The sequence below is a fragment of the Camelina sativa genome, chromosome 17 (genome assembly GCF_030686135.1).
Source record: "Camelina sativa cultivar CO46 ecotype springtype chromosome 17, ASM3068613v1".
In the NCBI taxonomy this organism is placed as follows: Eukaryota; Viridiplantae; Streptophyta; class Magnoliopsida; order Brassicales; family Brassicaceae; genus Camelina; species Camelina sativa.
The window spans coordinates 39,183,428-39,199,786 of record NC_141896.1 but is presented as its reverse complement, the minus strand read 5'-3'; the positions used below and the strand labels follow the sequence as shown (position 1 = coordinate 39,199,786).

Sequence of the window (16,359 nt, the reverse complement as noted above, 5' to 3'; positions counted from 1 at the left end):
CAAAATGTTGTTGTTAGAAAACGAAATTGTCATTATGACTACAAAGAAAATAGTCACAAATGTTTTCGGGATATCCATTGTACAATTTCCACTATAATGCTCTTGGTCTTCATCAAAAGCTCTTTTTATATGTATAAAATTATCATTAATTGCCGCAAAATTTTTTAACAAAATCTTCTATAAATATGACATATTAATATCAAAAGAAATTGTTTTGTCCTATAGTTTTGGTAACTTATAAAATTAAGTAGTTATTATAGATTAATCGTATAAAATTAACATTTACTAATATGTTAACAATAAAAATTAAATCAAATCATCATTAATTGCTATATCAAACTTAACAAAAATATTCCATAAACAACGGATATTCCATAAATATTCCATATTCTTTACATATCTAATCGTAGTTTCCAAATTATCTTATTTTCATAGATTTTCTAAACTGATTCCATCACTACCTTCATTAGTATTCAATATTTTCCTAATCCTATATCCAATTATAACTAAATTGTGAAGCTTTGCTTGCTCACAAAGTTTTTCTTATACTCTACAAGAGAGTATAACCGTATTAAAATCGGAATCTTGATGTATTAAAGTCTACCTTTCATCTTTTTTTTTTCTTTTTTTTTTTTTGCAGTTTTCTCTAGTGAGCTTTCCTTTTTAATAAAAGATTGATCTTTGCAACTTTTACCACGTATTGGAATGATTCGAGTGTTCATTAACCTATCGGTTCACTCTAATTAACCTATTTGGAGATTATCTAATATGTTTAATAAATAGAAATTATATGTAGATTGTAGATATACAACGAATTTTTTTTATCAACAGTGTATGACGATATGTTTTGTTGTGAAATTGAATTAAAAATAATAAGCTGATTTTAGTTATATATAGAACGAATATGATAGCTATCTCTTTACAAGTTGGGAGATTTTTTTTTTTTGTCAAACAATTGTCTTCATTCATTCAATATGAAACACTAGTATCAGTACAGAGAATGAGCAACTTGCTAAAGTTTGAGACATTACAATAACACGGCAATCCCCAATGCCAAAAATAAGTAAATAAGAGTTCATCGATTTTGGATCCAAGAGAGCTATGAGACCAAAGGCTTGGGAGCCTAAAGGCACATGAGAGATCATGGAAATCGAGAGTCCATCCTCAAAAGCTTCAAAGGACGGATTAGTTGTCATGGTCGTCATTAGACACTGTGACATTGAGAGATGATTCAATGTGTTGGTGTTCACCGGGACGAAGAGTATCCGCAGTAACAGCACAGCAAGGAATCGGGTGACTATGTTGTTGTAGTCAGATAGGGGTTGCTTTAACATCCAAAGCATAGGGTTTGGATCATTCTGAGGAAAATCAGGAGATGCAGCTTGAATCCATGTGAGGGAGGAGGTTGGGGTACGATGCTGTAAATCATCAGATGACCAGCTTGATTGGTAGCCGTTAATGAACATAAGGCGTTCAAGATACAACATACCACTTTTGCTAGAGACAGTCAAGGAGCAAAGACCATACACGAGAATGCTTTTAAAAACTAAATTCGATCCCTTAGAATCAACTAAAGCCAGGTTCCGATCACAATTCATGAACAGCCAGAGCAGCAATGTGATTACCTTTCTCCGATGGAGTCTTCGACCATTGAGTAGAGGGCACGCAGACATAGCTTGACACTGGTACGACATGAGGGGTGATACAGAGAGTCTCGACTTTTTACTTTCCCCTTCTCGAGAAGAGCATATTAGTGCATACCATTTTTGGGCTAATGGGCTTATATTGGACCCTAAATCCACTAGGGAAAACTCTAGGATACCAAGAGAGAAGCACCATGGGAGTTGGTTCTGTCGGCCGCCCGAGTTTAGCGGAGATGGCTGCGGTGCAGGGATGTTCTCTGGTGAATGAGAGCTCGGCGGGGGTTGTTGGTGGCCGCGGCAGAGGTCGTCATTAATGTCTAGGTCCACTGGGGAAAATCCTAGATTTTGAACCGATTGAAAAGATGAACAGAGACTGTGACAGTTGCCCGGGAAAAACAGAGAAGGAAGCATCTCCGGTGAGTGACAGAGCGGTGGGAACAACTGGTGCCTTCGGTTTAGTTCGACGACGAGATCTAGGTCTACTGGGGAAAACCCTAGATTCTCGATTGATTGCCGTAGAGAGGGATGGGTCGACTGGCTTCCCGAGATTTGCGAAGAGAGACTCTCCGGTGAGTGGTAGCACGGCGGGAGCATTCGATGGTCATGGTTTGGATCGGGAGAGATTTTTATTAGGGTTATATAAAGTTTTAAAAAGGGGAAAAATTGAAGAAAAAACTTGAAGTAAAACAAACAAAAGGGGCCAGAGAAGAGCTGAGTAGGAAAGGAAATGGTTTGGTCCCGACGCCGGCGAGCAACAGCTTCACCGGCGTCAGAAGGTGAGGTTGGGGGAGTGTCCTCGATAGTTGTGCCTGGGAGGATTTTTATGTGTCAATGGAACAAGTATTTTACAAGTTGGGAGATATAATAGCTTTTACAGTAAATAAACAGAGTATGCAGTATGATCTGATTTTGTGGATCATAAATATTTTATTCACAAGCGACACGAACATAAAAATAAAAATAAGACCGAGCCAATCTCATCCAGTCATCTGGCCATAATTTAAGTTTTTTTTTTGTGCAAAGCCATAATTTAAGTTATCATCTTCTATTTGAATAAAAGTGGTCCAAAGTGGCTAAATTTTAGAGCACAATGAGTTTGATTAGTAACCAAAACAAAACTTTACAAATGATATCGTTTTCAATTTTTACCAATCACAAAAACTTTATTAAAAGCTTTACTTTCAACTTTTTGTATAGTTTTTATGTACAACTTTCTTTTACAGCTTTGCACTATTGCATAACAGCTTACAGTTTCAGTTTAAATGGTTCAAAAGTGTCTATTTAAATAAAACCTAATCCAAAGTGCCTCTCCCAAGATGGAACTGGAAACAGACAGACGTAACTGAAAACCTTTATTGACTGCAGTGCACACCGATCTTGACTCCTTACGAGTCTACGTGACCTGTTGATAAAATAAATCCAAGTCGACAAAATAAAAGTAAAGATAGATTTGGATCGCATCAAAGATAATAGTATTATAGGTCCGTCGATTATAGACTTATTAGTAACATATTTTGTCGGGCTTATATAGTTTAAAAATTCTAGTGTTTGTATTAGTATTCGAAATGGCAATAAACCGTAATTTAATCATCATCGATTCATCGTAAATTGCTCGCGCCGGTGACGAATCTTCCGGTGCAAGAAAAGGTAAACGCAAATGGTTCTGGATGCGCTAGCACATTGTTTCTTGTGGCCTAATCCTGTAACTCAATATTTTCATCATCAAGAAGAAAAAATACTAACATGTATACCTATATATGTGGGGCTATGACCTCTCGCCAAAAAAAAAAAAAAAAAAATCATCAGTTTTAGTACTTCATGACTAATATGATTGGACAAGACAAATATGTGGCGACCTGCTTAATTAATTTCATATACACATGTAGGCGATTTTTATGTAAGCTGAAGTTCAAATAAAGCTTTGAGATTATAAGGTCCAGTGACATTTGGCTGTCCGCTCCAAATCAGCTCTGCGATTTGTCGATGAGCCTTTTCAGTCAAATGAGAGGAATCAAAGAACAAATAATCGGTAACGTTTTCGCATAGCTCGTAACTTTGTGACGGTCCCATTCGGTTTCCACACGTATTGATTCTCAGTGGTCCACTCCCACAACATGCCTTCTTCCCTTCCTTAAATCCTTCAAAATTAACAAACAGAAACACAAACATGTTGGTTAAAATATTATATAGATCGTTCTCTTACATAAATATATGTAATTACTAAGTTTAGTTACCGTATTTCGAGGGATTCTTGATTCTTTCGGAAAGAGAAGTGTGATAGTCGTGGAGAGCGTATCTAAATCCGGATAATTCACTTTGTAGCCTTCTTAAAACATCCGGAAACTTCTTGTTGTGCATATCGATAAGCTCAGCGGCAGGTTTAAAACAAGATCCTATCTTTGTCCGGTCTCTTATCAATGAATTTGGTGCACAGTCGTATGGTCCCATGTTCAAAAATCCAAACTTCCTTCCTCCCATTTTATACAATTCCTACAAATATTTATCACTTTTAGACCAAAAGTTAATAATTTTAACTAGTTTTTGATTTTAGTTTTACCTCGATCACAGATGTTGTGTTACCGATAATAAAATCGACGAATTTCTCTTTAGAATTTGATTGGAAAGTTGAGGAGTTTGCAGAGAAAGAGTAAAAGTAGTTGTTGCCTCCGATATGAAAAAGATAAACTGCTCTTGAGAAAACCCTCTTGGCCACTGCATCTCCTAATTCAGACCTCAAACTCTTTTCAACATTTTTGAAGCTGTTTAACTGTGTTCCCAAATTTATCACCTTTAAGGTTAAAAAAAAAAGTGAAAATGACATCTAGTCAAATGTACACTATACAGTATTATCGGATCGGTTGATGTAAATGTAATAAAAACAACACAATTCTTTTAATTTCAACGCCGCCCTCTACTTCAATTCAAAGTAACTTTCTAAAAAGTCTACCTTTCACAAATTATAAAGTTATTTAATATCTATTTAGCCATAATGAAAATTCATTAAAATCTATAAAGCAAACTAAGGTTGGAAGAATTAAAATTTCAGTGATTTGTTTTTTTTTTTGTTTAAGTCGCACAAGAAATTTAAATAAAACATTAATAAAGTTGAGGATATTTACCATTCCAGGTAAGGTTCCGACCAAAGCTCCGGCGCCAGCTGAAGCAAAAGTTACTCCATAAATAAATTGATTGTTACCGTTGCTTGGTTGTAGATTTGGCGGGATCAACGGTAACCATGCTTTCTCAGCTGCGACACTAACGATCAGTTAATATTTACTATTTTATAAAATAATAACTCTCAGTAAATAAAAGAGAAATTTATGGAAAATGCCATGAACAGTGACCAACTTTCTCCTCAATGCCACTTCCGATTTTTCCTTCTCCCGCCTGCCACACGGTCGCTACAGAAAGACGAATTTACCCTCCGATTGATCTATCGTTAAAAAATAAAGAAAACAATTTTAATTAAACAAAACTATATTTTAATCACTTCGGAAACTACACCCACCCCTTCGTCTTCTCTTCGAAAGAACATCGTCTTCTCTTCTCTTCTCAGAATTCTCTTTCTTCTTCGTCTCCTCTTTCTCGGCGAACACCCAGTGTCATGATGAACTTAATACAGTCACTCCTACGGCCGAATCCTCCGCCGCTGCCGCCTCCAGCCACCGAAGTCGGCGAGACAGAGGAACATCCTTCCGAACCCGACCCTTGGTACTTGAGATAACTTTTGCGTTTATTATTTTACTTTTAAAGAAGATCGGAAAACCTAAGTTCTCGTCTTTCTCGTTTTAGTCTGCGTGGACCAGATTCCGTGAATTTAAGCGAGGTAGAGACAATGGCCGATACCGCCTCTTCCAGGTTTGTTTGTGTTTATTGGTTCGAATTCTCATAGCCGCCTATTTCGTTAAAATTGTTGATAGACCTAATTGTTGATAGACCTATTTCGGACGATAGACCAAATTGTTGATAGACCTAATTGTAGATCCACTATAAGATGGACCATCTCCAATCTTCTAACCTTTTGTCTACCGTAAACTGTCCACCAAATTTACTTACGTTGGTCGTTATTATGCCTCCAATGCAGGTCTGATGACCACGATGGAACTGGGTCTGTTATGCCTTCGGAGGCGCAGTTTGTACCTTGTGTCGCCACTGATGTGCAAACGGTGGACCAGACCAGACAGACAAGGTAGATGTCCACTATAAGATGGACCATCTCCAATCTTCTAACCTTTTGTCTACCGTAAACTGTCCACCAAATTTACTTACGTTGGTCGTTATTATGCCTCGAATGCAGGTCTGATGCCTACGATGGAACTGGGTCTGTTATGCCTACGATGGAGCAGTTTGTACCTTGTGGTGACACTGACGGGCCAATGGTGGACCAGACCAGACAGACAAGGTAGATGTCCACTCTAAGATGGACCATTCCAATTTTTTATCTTGATGTCTACCGTTAACTGTCCACCAAATGTTTGATGAACATTTTTGTGTCTACCTCGCTTAGCAGGATGGGTGAAGTGTTCGGGGACAATAGTAATCCCTTGCCTGCGGAAGCTACTCAAGATATTGACGCCTCCTTACTCCCTCCTAGGTTATTTGCGACTAATCGCTATCCTGCTACAGGTCGCATCAATTCATACTCAAAGCCAGAGTATCTGCTGGACATTGTTGAAGTTTTTCAGGGAACTCCGGAGTTTCAATGGTTGAAAGCATCTCCCTTTGGACATCTGTTTCAACTACCGGTCCGCAAGAGCTCACTGTCTGGTAAACTTGTCCACCAGATTCTCTGTCGGTCCCTTGTAACCCGCAAGCTACACGAGATGTGGTTTGTTTTTGGCGGACAACCTATTCGATTTTCCCTCCGTGAGTTTGGTCTCCTCACAGGCCTGAAATGTACACCTTACCCTTCTGAGTTAGAGACGAAAAAGTTGCAAACACCAGACGAAGGCTGTCAGCCTTACTGGTATACTCTGGTTGGTCCAAAAGACTCGTACTCAATCCGTGACATTGTTAGCATGTTGAAGCGGGATAAGTTGCTGCCGCAAGAAAAAAGAATGGACGGCCAACGTAGGATACGACTTGCACTCATTGTTATAGTAGAAGGTATACTTGTTTGCGACTCCTCAAAGGTTAGAGCATCAAAGGAAGTAGCAGAGATGCTGAAAGACTTGCAGGCCTTTGTCAACTACCCATGGGGAAGGAAATCCTTTGAACGGACGATAGAGACGGTTATGGTTGGCAAATTCAACCGCACTCCTGATGTCTTACGCAAAAAGCTGATGCGGTCCCATACTGCCACACATGGCTTCACCCTTTCTTTCCAGTTGTTGATCTTAAATGCTATCCCCATGTTGGAGACTTATCTTCCTGTTGCTGATGATGAGGGACGGCCAACGTAGGATACGACTTGCACTCATTGTTATAGTAGAAGGTATACTTGTTTGCGACTCCTCAAAGGTTAGAGCATCAAAGGAAGTAGCAGAGATGCTGAAAGACTTGCAGGCCTTTGTCAACTACCCATGGGGAAGGAAATCCTTTGAACGGACGATAGAGACGGTTATGGTTGGCAAATTCAACCGCACTCCTGATGTCTTACGCAAAAAGCTGATGCGGTCCCATACTGCCACACATGGCTTCACCCTTTCTTTCCAGTTGTTGATCTTAAATGCTATCCCCATGTTGGAGACTTATCTTCCTGACGCTGATGATGAGCTCAATTTTACGGACCGCTCTGTTCAACATCTTACAAAGCTGAGGTCATTCCACAATTCTAACATCCTCAAAACAGAAATGGCAACAACTGTAAGTTCTACTGTATTTTATCCACACAGCGTAAATAGTTAGATACTCTATTTATGTTCTCTTATGTCATCTCATTTTTACGTTTTCATAAACAGCTTGACGTCGAATGGATTATGCACTCAAACGACGCAGTAGACAGAATGGCAATTTCTTGGAATGACGAGGTGGAAGATCAGCGAGTTGATTACATTTGCCAAAAAATCAAGGACGGCCACGATTTTAAGCTGGATGTCTGGCACGGAGGACTGGCGACTCTCCCACTTATGGGTATAGTACACGATGGACCTAGCCAGCCGGTGCAACTACCTTCCAAAGCGTCAACTAAGTCTACTATTCCGAATACCACAAGACAAAACAAAGGCAAACGGAAACCGAGTGCGTCTGTGGGAGAAGAAAATGTTCCTCTTCATTCTTACACTGCAAATGAACTTCTACTTGAGGTTGACCGGAGAAACAATGAACATTTATCCAAAATTCAGCAGATGTTGGCTGTTGAGAAAAGTCTCTTAAAGGTCGAGATTTATGATGATATACTCTGCACTTTGCGGAGAAAAGGGGTTTTCTGTAGCTCACCACCTACCAATGATCCAAACTCGGTGGACAAGTTCACCCACTCAAGATGGGATAGTTACGGGATGGACATCCAAAACATTAACACAAATATCAACAAGGAGAACGAAGACGCAGAGGTTAGCAAATAGGGATATAGTACATCTAGTAACTATATGTCCTTACCGCTTTTTACTCTCCATGCCTAACTTGTGTTAACATGATCTGCCATCGTTAATTAGGAGGGAAATGATGGTAGAAATGAAGACGCTCACATCCAAGATAATGTTGATCTGGGCAACTCCTCTACGGATGAGGTTTAACATAATAACAAATGCATTATTTTTCTTATTTAACATATGTACAGCCTAAATCCAGTACAATTATCTACTCATCAGGAGGAAGCTGCATCAGCTGATGAAGAGGACAACGCAACGGAATCACTAGTTCCGGATCAACATGAGGTAGTTTTTCTCTTGTTCTTTCTTTGACCTGATGGACGAGTTTATAAATGTTGCGTAACTTCCTTGTTTTCGACAGGACTCTGACTGGACACCTGATTGGACACCTGATGATCAGCCTGAGAACCAGGTTCTTTCTAACCAACCCGGTGATACACATGAGCCACCACACATCGACATAGTGAATCAGGTAAATATTAAATGGACAAATATTGCTGTTAAACAAAACTTGTCCACTCATGTACTTATGTCCACCGGATTTTAAGGAGCATGGTACGATTGACTCTTCCGGGGACGAGGAAACATACATGTCCCGCGGTGACCATTCTGAAGCTGAGGAAGAGATTGTCTCTCAGCAGGAGGACATTAATGCAGCTGATGGACATGTAGATGGAGATGCAGATGGAGATGCCAGTGGAGATACAGATGGACATGCAGATGAAGATGCAGATGGAGATGGACAGGCTTTACATGTGTGTCCTAATGAAACCAATGTATCTGTTGTTGAGGTATGATTGATGGACATTAAATTATTAATGTGTATCATTATCTACCTTGCTTCCTTCCTGATGGCAATGGAATTTTACAGGTACCCACCAAAGCTAGTAGGAAACGTCGTAACCCAATTGCCGACCAATATCTTACTCCACTCCCGCCGAAAAGAAGTAGGACAGTTCCTAGGCGTTATGGACAGTGCTCTACTACCCCGAGGGGACAGCAAGCATCAGAATCAAGCTCAGATGAGGATGTTTTCCTGTCTCTTAAACCCGTCAGACCATCAGTACAGCGGAAGTTTCTCGCTCAGCTAAAAGCATACGCCAAAAAGTATTGTCCACCCTCGTTCTTTTTTTGTCTACCTTTCCCATATGTCTATATTGGACAAATTCTAAATATGGACATGATCATATTTTGCAGAGAGTACAATATTGATGGTATCAAGGTCAAGCGCAGTTTCTTCAAAGAGTTATACACGCCAAAACACTGGGTGGATACACCTGTAAGTTACTTCCGACCTTTCAAAGAGTTTGGCATCATTTATATTTATATTAGTAATGGAGAAATAAATGATTATTGCAGCACATGGAAGCAATGCTCAGCCTTATCTGGAGGCGTTACGGGGATAAGTTTCGGGAGTCCAGAGTAGCTGTCCTTGACACATGGTTCTCCAGCATGTTAACCACTGACTTAAGGCGTTACCAGAATTGCAAACATAAGGATACCTTCGCCTGGAACAGCATTATTAAAAACTATGTCAGAGGGGATGTCCCTAACCGATCGGACAGACTGGCATGGTACACCGACGTTGATACAGTCTACGTACCTATGAATTGGGGGAAACGCCACTGGGTCGCAGTAGCTATTAACCTGAAAAAGTCCCATGTCTATGTCCTTGATCCGTTAATTGTCAACAATGGTCCGAAGAAGGTCCCTGGCCTTATGAAGCCTTTCATGGATTTGCTCCCAGTCATTGTCAAGACTTTGGTCGACCACGAGACGACGGACATCCCTCTGCCACACGTCTTTAGTATGTCGAGGTTGGAGAATGTTTACCAGAATGAAAGGACCGGCGACTGTGGTCCTCTCACCTGTAAGTTCATCGAGCTCCATGCCCAAGGAATACTGCCGGATCCGGAATCCCTTACCGAAGAACTGGTGGACCAATTTCGGATGTCTTACGCTGTAGATGTCTACCAGGAGTTTGTTGTCTCCTTATAAGGCAACAAATCTTTTGTTTCCTTTCCTAATGACAATATCTATTACCTTTCCCTACCTTTTGTATTATTCGTACTTCCTTGTCCTTTTGTAACTTATTTTAATTAGGACCCGGATATTTATGTGAACAAGTGGGTGGAAACCCAATGTAGGCGTCTCTCTTTCTTTATGTTCACGTGGGGGTGATACCTACTTTATCTCTTCTCTATGCTTTCTACAGTTGCGGCACATCACTGAAGTGTTTGTTGCGTGTTCACAGTTAAACATCTGACAGTCCCTTTTTAATATTTAAAAGTCAAACTAATATTATTTTGTCCATTATACCCTTAATAATTGTCATTAAAAGGGGAACATCTCCCTTCTATACCACCATGACCCTTCTACGAATTCTTTCGCCTTCTTGTCTTCAAACTCACCAAAATTGATTAGAAAAAAATGGGTCATCAGTATAGTTATTCTCAACCTTCATCTTCTTCCGAGTCATCTAATGGGTTTCAGTTTCAACCCTCGGCTACTCGGTCTCCGCCATCTCCTTCATCTGCTTCATCTATTCGGTCTCGACGTTACGGAGATCCTACCTATGGCATACCTAAGAAGTGCATTTGTGGTAGTCATCTTAAAACGGGAACTAGAACCGAGGAACCAGGCATTGGACGTATTGTCTATGAATGCAAAAGGAGTGGTGTAAGTTTTTAACTTTTTAGAATATTATACTTGAGATCTCCATCTGTCACTCTTTATTTTGTCCATTGCCACTTTATGAACCCTAATCCAACTTCTTCTTCTCGCAAGACTGGTGGACATCATTACAGCAAGTGGTGGGACAAAGCCATTATGGAGGAGATACACGACATCAAGGCAAGGTTCTCGGAGACAGATGACCGTATGCTGCGGTTCATAACTTACACAGATGAGGGTGAAAGATGTGACCCTCGCTCGGTCCTGACTCGTGTCAAGGCTAATGCCGAACAGATCGACATTCTCCAGGAGATGGTCGCAGAGTTAAGTGCTGGGTTAACGGACTTCAGGTCTCATGTTCAGCGATTCCCACCTCCTACCACACACCCGAAACGCAACCGGCCAACATATGCTTTTGTCTTCTACACTTTCATTTCTTTCCTTGTCCTTTCCCTCGCAGTTTGGTTTTCCATAAACAAATTTGGAAACTGAGTATCTCTGGCGAAATGTCAATCCAATGCGGTGGACATGAAACTATGTCTTTTGTTGTCTCCCCCGACTATGTCTATCCTTTTGTTTTACTCGCAATATTGTATTGCTTTGCGGTTTTAGTACTGGAGGGACATGTATGCGAATTTTTAATTGTCTATCTGAAATCTGGTTGCAACTTATGTAGGTGTTTAGCTCTTATATCTGTGGTACCGATAGACATAATAAACCGATAGACATTACAAAGTCAATAGACATTACAATACAATTCCGATGGAAGATATAAAACCAAAAGACATAACTAACGATAGACATAATAATGACATTACAAATTGAATAGCAATTAATAGTCCGACTTGTCTACCGAGGCTACAAGTAGACATAATACAACCGATAAAGGATAACAAACATAATACAACCGATACAGGATAAGAAACAGACCCTTATTAAAGATATTACTAACGATGGACATAATAATGACATTACAGTACCGATAGACATAATAAACCCGATAGTGATATTACAAAGTCAATAGACATTACATTACAATTCCGATGGAAGATATAAAACCAAAATACATTACTAACGATAGACATAATAATGACATTACAAATGGAATAGCAATTAATAGTTCGACTTGTCTACCGAGGCTAAAAGTAGACATAATACAACCGATAAAGGATAACAAACAAAAAGGAGTAATGCCAGCTTACATTCATAGAAGCCCACCTGCAAAATAGTTGATTAGCCTCTGTTGAACTCAACAATCAACAATGTTTCAGTCTCTAAAAGGTAATACCCATCCCAAACACAAACACGAGATACCATCTACAAAAAACATCCCGACTTTGGAACCGCTCCTTCAAATCAACTGCGAGCAGGTTTTCCTGTTGGTCCCACTCCAAAACATCTTCCACACTTGCTTTGTGTCTTCCTCTTTTTCCTCTTTTTACATAAAAAATTATGTCATTAGATCACTTAAAAAAAAAAAACACAGACAAAGTTATCACTCATCAGAAACTGTTTTTCACCTTGTGACGGTATCCTTTTCTTCTTCGGCCTCCCACCACTGCGTTTTGTTCGAGGTGGATCAACAGCCTCTTCAGTTACAGCCTCTGGAATATCACTATCCCTTTCTTTTGGTACCGGCATAATTATTTGTGAATATTTTTTCCTCCACGGCTCAACAAAGTAGAATTCCCCAATGAGGCTGTAAATATCAATTTGCAGCACTCCTCTCGCAGCTAAAGCGTGACAACAAGGCACCTTTAATACATCAAAGACACGACAAGTGCAAGTTTTATTCTGCAAGTCCACCGTGAAAGCAAGGCCGCTTCCATCATTGACTTGGTAAATCCACTCGCTGGCTGATAGCACCCGGCAGTCGACCGCTTTTTCCAGGTGATCAATCAGTATTTCTTCTATTTCCGGGGTGCATCGTGTTTTGGTTTTATTTGCCTTTGTCCTCCTACAATAAAACCACCTCATCAACATAGCTCGTATGAACTCCACCATCGACACAATCGGGTAATCAACAGCAGTTTGCATTGCTGCATTCAGCGACTCAAAAATGTTGCTACTCATTATATTGTAACGATCTCCGGGGAAGTGAGAAAGTGTCCAGTGTGGTAGTCCAATTTCTGTGAGATACGTAGCACACGCAGGTCTACGATTCTCTATTTCTCTCCACCAGTAACGGAAATCGCCAACTGTATATGCCCTTGCAGCTTTAGAAACAACTGTAGCTAAACCTTCACAATGAAAGTTGTGCTTCACATTTCTAAATAAATGAACAGAACATGCCCCATGCTGCGCCAAAGGATACACTCTCCGTAGGCCTGCATATATTGATGCATGTCTGTCAGAGACAAAGACTAAGCCTTCTTCATCTGGTACAAATTTTTTCAGATTTTCAAAGAACCAAACCCATCCTCCTTCATTTTCCCCATCAACAACTCCAAATGCCAAGGGGAAAATTTGCATATTACCATCTTGTCCACTCGCTGCAACCAAGCAACCTTTATACTTCCCTTTCATTGCAGTGCCATCAATTACAACCACTTTCCTCAAATATTGATAACCAGCTACGCAAGCACCGAAAGCAAAAAACAGGTACTTGAACAATGCGTTCCCTTTTTTGTCCACCGTATTGTGCATTGCAGTCAACGTCCCTGGGTTCGTTGACTTCAGTAGGTGCAAGTATGTCGATAGAAACCGATAATTGTCTTCTTCATTCCCTCTGGCTTGCTCCATGGCCAGCTCTTTCGCATTCCAAGCCTTCGTATACGAAATTGTCACGTGTAATTCAGAAAAAACAATATCAGGGAGCTCGCATGCTCTTGGTCCTTTCTTGCCATTTGCGAATTTGGCCTTTAGCAAATCTGCCAATATTTTAGCAGTTGCTTTCTCTCCATATCTCGACCTTGCCCCGACATCACAACTGTGCTTCAATGTCAATGTCTTTATTTCCAAGTTAGACGAATTGGCATGGGTTGTTGCATACACTCTCCAGCCACAGTTCTTGTCTACGCAATTCGCTATAACTCTGCCTGGATCAGACTTACTTATCCGGAAACTAAACAGCCTTGTCATCGCATATAGGGACAACATTTTATGCATCTCCTTTTTGTTTGCAAATATTCGCCCCACATAAAGACCGTCGCTCGCCATTTTAAGATCCATATTCCTTTCTTCCTCTGGGGCTCCTCTCATATTGTCATGCACTGGAGGAGCATCATTCAGTAGATGAGGATCGTCTTCCCTTATTATTGCTCTATTACTCCGTAAATAGTCCATCTCCATGATCCTCCGTTCACTAACGCCCAACCCAGAGTCCATCTCCTCCAAGCCACTGCCGATAAATTCAGAAGGCTGCCCTACAGCATTGTCACGCACTGGTGGTGCATCATCCATCCCTGTCGTAACACCACGTAAAATGTCCTCAAAATGCACTGGTGGTCCGTCATCTATCACCGCTGGATTGTGTGGGACTATTTCCATCCCGGTAGTATGAATCACATCATCACGTTCAACGCCCTCGTTCGGCAACTCCTCATCCAGCTCTATTCCTAACCTAAAACCAATGGGATCCATTGTCCTCTCCACCCTACCCTTGTAAGGATCCCATTCTGGCGGATATTCTTTGTTAATCCGTTCTGACCACTCGTCAAAATCATAGTCTTCCGAGTCTTCGATACATGGCAATTCTTCGAAGGTACCCGATGGACCACTTTCCGCTTCGTATCCTTTGTCGCCTGCCACGACTTTTCTCTTTCCATGCTTATCACCTGCTTCTGATTCCTTGTGCCCCAACTCCGCACGATGGCTATCTTCATAATTTCTCAGACATTCTAACAACAATTCATCGGGGACTTCTCCGCGAGATGGACATACACTGTTATCAAAGACTGGGGTAGACAACCCAGTAGCATCTCCATTATGTCCACAGTCGATAGACAAAACAAGATCTCCCCCAGATGCCATATACCCTTGTCCATCTGGTTCTACCAACAGTCCAGTCGTGTTTGTCTTCGGACCGGTGGACAAAATATTATGTCCTCCCTCGTCGGTCGCGTTCTTCTTCAGGGAAACATACAAATACAGTCCACCACACTCTTCATTCTTCACTTTAAACTGTTGAAACTCAACATCACTGTCTACTGAAACTGGAGGCATCTTACCTTGTGTAAAGACAATTGTGTCTCCTGGGTGCCAAAAGCTTAACTCAATGTTGCTTTCCTCTTCTTCGACACTCAAAACCTCTGCAATCTTGGCTTTCATCCCCGCAAACGTTGTATCTTTCTCAATAGACAAATATCTTGCCATTTGTCCATGACGGACAGAAAACCTCCACACACCAACGTCTGAACATGTCCACTCACCCAGCAGGAGACACACTCTCTCGTACATCTGCATCATTAATGGAAAGAGAATCATGTTTTAACACAATCAATGCAGGTTAATGTGCAGTTGGCCAGATTTAATGCAAGAACACCATTTTAGGATAACCGACTATAATAAATGCAAGAAGGTTACATACCTCCACTTTCCCGACAGCCAATTCCACCTTCTTTCACCTACCCTTTTCTTCAGATCTGTTTGAGATTAGGCAAGTGGAAAACTTAGTTTTGGAAAGAGAAAGGCAGCATTAACTACAGAAAACTCCTTTTACCACAATATAATCTCGTAAATCTTTTGTCCATCAAGCAATTAATGCAGGTCTTTTCCTCATTAATGACGCCGAATTTGAATTCCCCCGCCACAACTTTTCCTCAATTTTACGAGATTTAACGCGAGGGCATGATGGTCTTTTTGTCCTCTCCTTACCCCACAAAAATAGCATTTTTGAAGAGAAAAAAAAAATGGCATTTACCAGAAATTTTTGAATGAAAGTGGCATAATTGATAAAAATCCCTAAATAAAATTAGGTGACGAAACAGAGTAGTTTTTATGGTCTTGTTACCGATGAAATCTGGAATCAAACGCCCGTCAGAGATTCTTCCGGTGGGATGTTTGAAAGTGGTTTGACCGTACGGCCATATGTTAGACCGGAAACTTGAGACAGTATCGATGTAGTTGTTGTTTCCGGCATCGAAAAGGGAATCTCCAAACACGAACAAAGCAGCTTGATTTGTTACCAGATTATTATTGTCTCTGCAGTTGATTGAGCCGATCGACGAGATTGTTGCGTAGAGGAAGAAGATGATCGAAACTAATCGAGAGTTTTTCATGTTTAATGGTTAACGACTTAACGTTTATGATTTTTTTAACACTAGCTAGCTCTTGTTGACTATATATAACTTCAAATCATTTTTATCTCAACAGTATTCGTATGGTCATGTCATTTTGTTTTTGTTTTGTTTTTTCTAAGCGTTATTTTCTGATGCACGACTTTGAATTATCATAATCGATATGATGTCTTGTGTTGATAAAATCATAAAAGTATGAAGTTAACAAAGACAGCTTGAATAGTTTGTCATAATTTTTTGTTCGTGGGCTCTTGTTCGAGTAATAGTACTTTG

At 40.4% G+C, this 16,359-nt stretch overlaps 2 protein-coding genes across 2 annotated transcripts; both read right to left on the bottom strand.

The window, feature by feature from the left end:
• Nucleotides 1-3,434: 3,434 nt before the first annotated feature.
• Nucleotides 3,435-16,163, bottom strand: LOC104758748 (GDSL esterase/lipase 3). The gene is made up of 5 exons (XM_010481676.3): nt 15,801-16,163; nt 4,763-4,890; nt 4,201-4,431; nt 3,878-4,133; nt 3,435-3,781 (listed from the first exon to the last, which is right to left on the bottom strand). Exons 1-5 carry the CDS (start codon nt 16,066-16,068, stop codon nt 3,537-3,539), a joined length of 1,128 nt encoding a protein of 375 aa, XP_010479978.2. The 5' UTR covers nt 16,069-16,163; the 3' UTR covers nt 3,435-3,536.
• LOC147924904 (uncharacterized) lies at nt 11,816-15,807 on the bottom strand. The gene is made up of 4 exons (XM_087494100.1): nt 15,510-15,807; nt 15,378-15,432; nt 12,370-15,247; nt 11,816-12,283 (listed from the first exon to the last, which is right to left on the bottom strand). Exons 3-4 carry the CDS (start codon nt 15,245-15,247, stop codon nt 12,201-12,203), a joined length of 2,961 nt encoding a protein of 986 aa, XP_087350226.1. The 5' UTR covers nt 15,378-15,432; nt 15,510-15,807; the 3' UTR covers nt 11,816-12,200.
• Nucleotides 16,164-16,359: the final 196 nt, after the last annotated feature.

Excerpts from the sequence above, each read along its gene's own strand:
- LOC147924904 (XM_087494100.1), bottom strand. The coding sequence starts at position 15,247 with ATGTACGAGAGAGTGTGTCTCCTGCTGGGTGAGTGGACATGTTCAGAC. Across the intron at positions 12,284-12,369 it reads GAAAAGGATACCGTCACAAG|AGGAAAAAGAGGAAGACACA; the intron begins GTGAAAAACAGT and ends TTATGTAAAAAG.
- LOC104758748 (XM_010481676.3), bottom strand. The coding sequence starts at position 16,068 with ATGAAAAACTCTCGATTAGTTTCGATCATCTTCTTCCTCTACGCAACA. Across the intron at positions 4,432-4,762 it reads TCGGAACCTTACCTGGAATG|GTGATAAATTTGGGAACACA; the intron begins GTAAATATCCTC and ends TTAACCTTAAAG. Across the intron at positions 3,782-3,877 it reads CAAGAATCCCTCGAAATACG|GATTTAAGGAAGGGAAGAAG; the intron begins GTAACTAAACTT and ends TTAATTTTGAAG.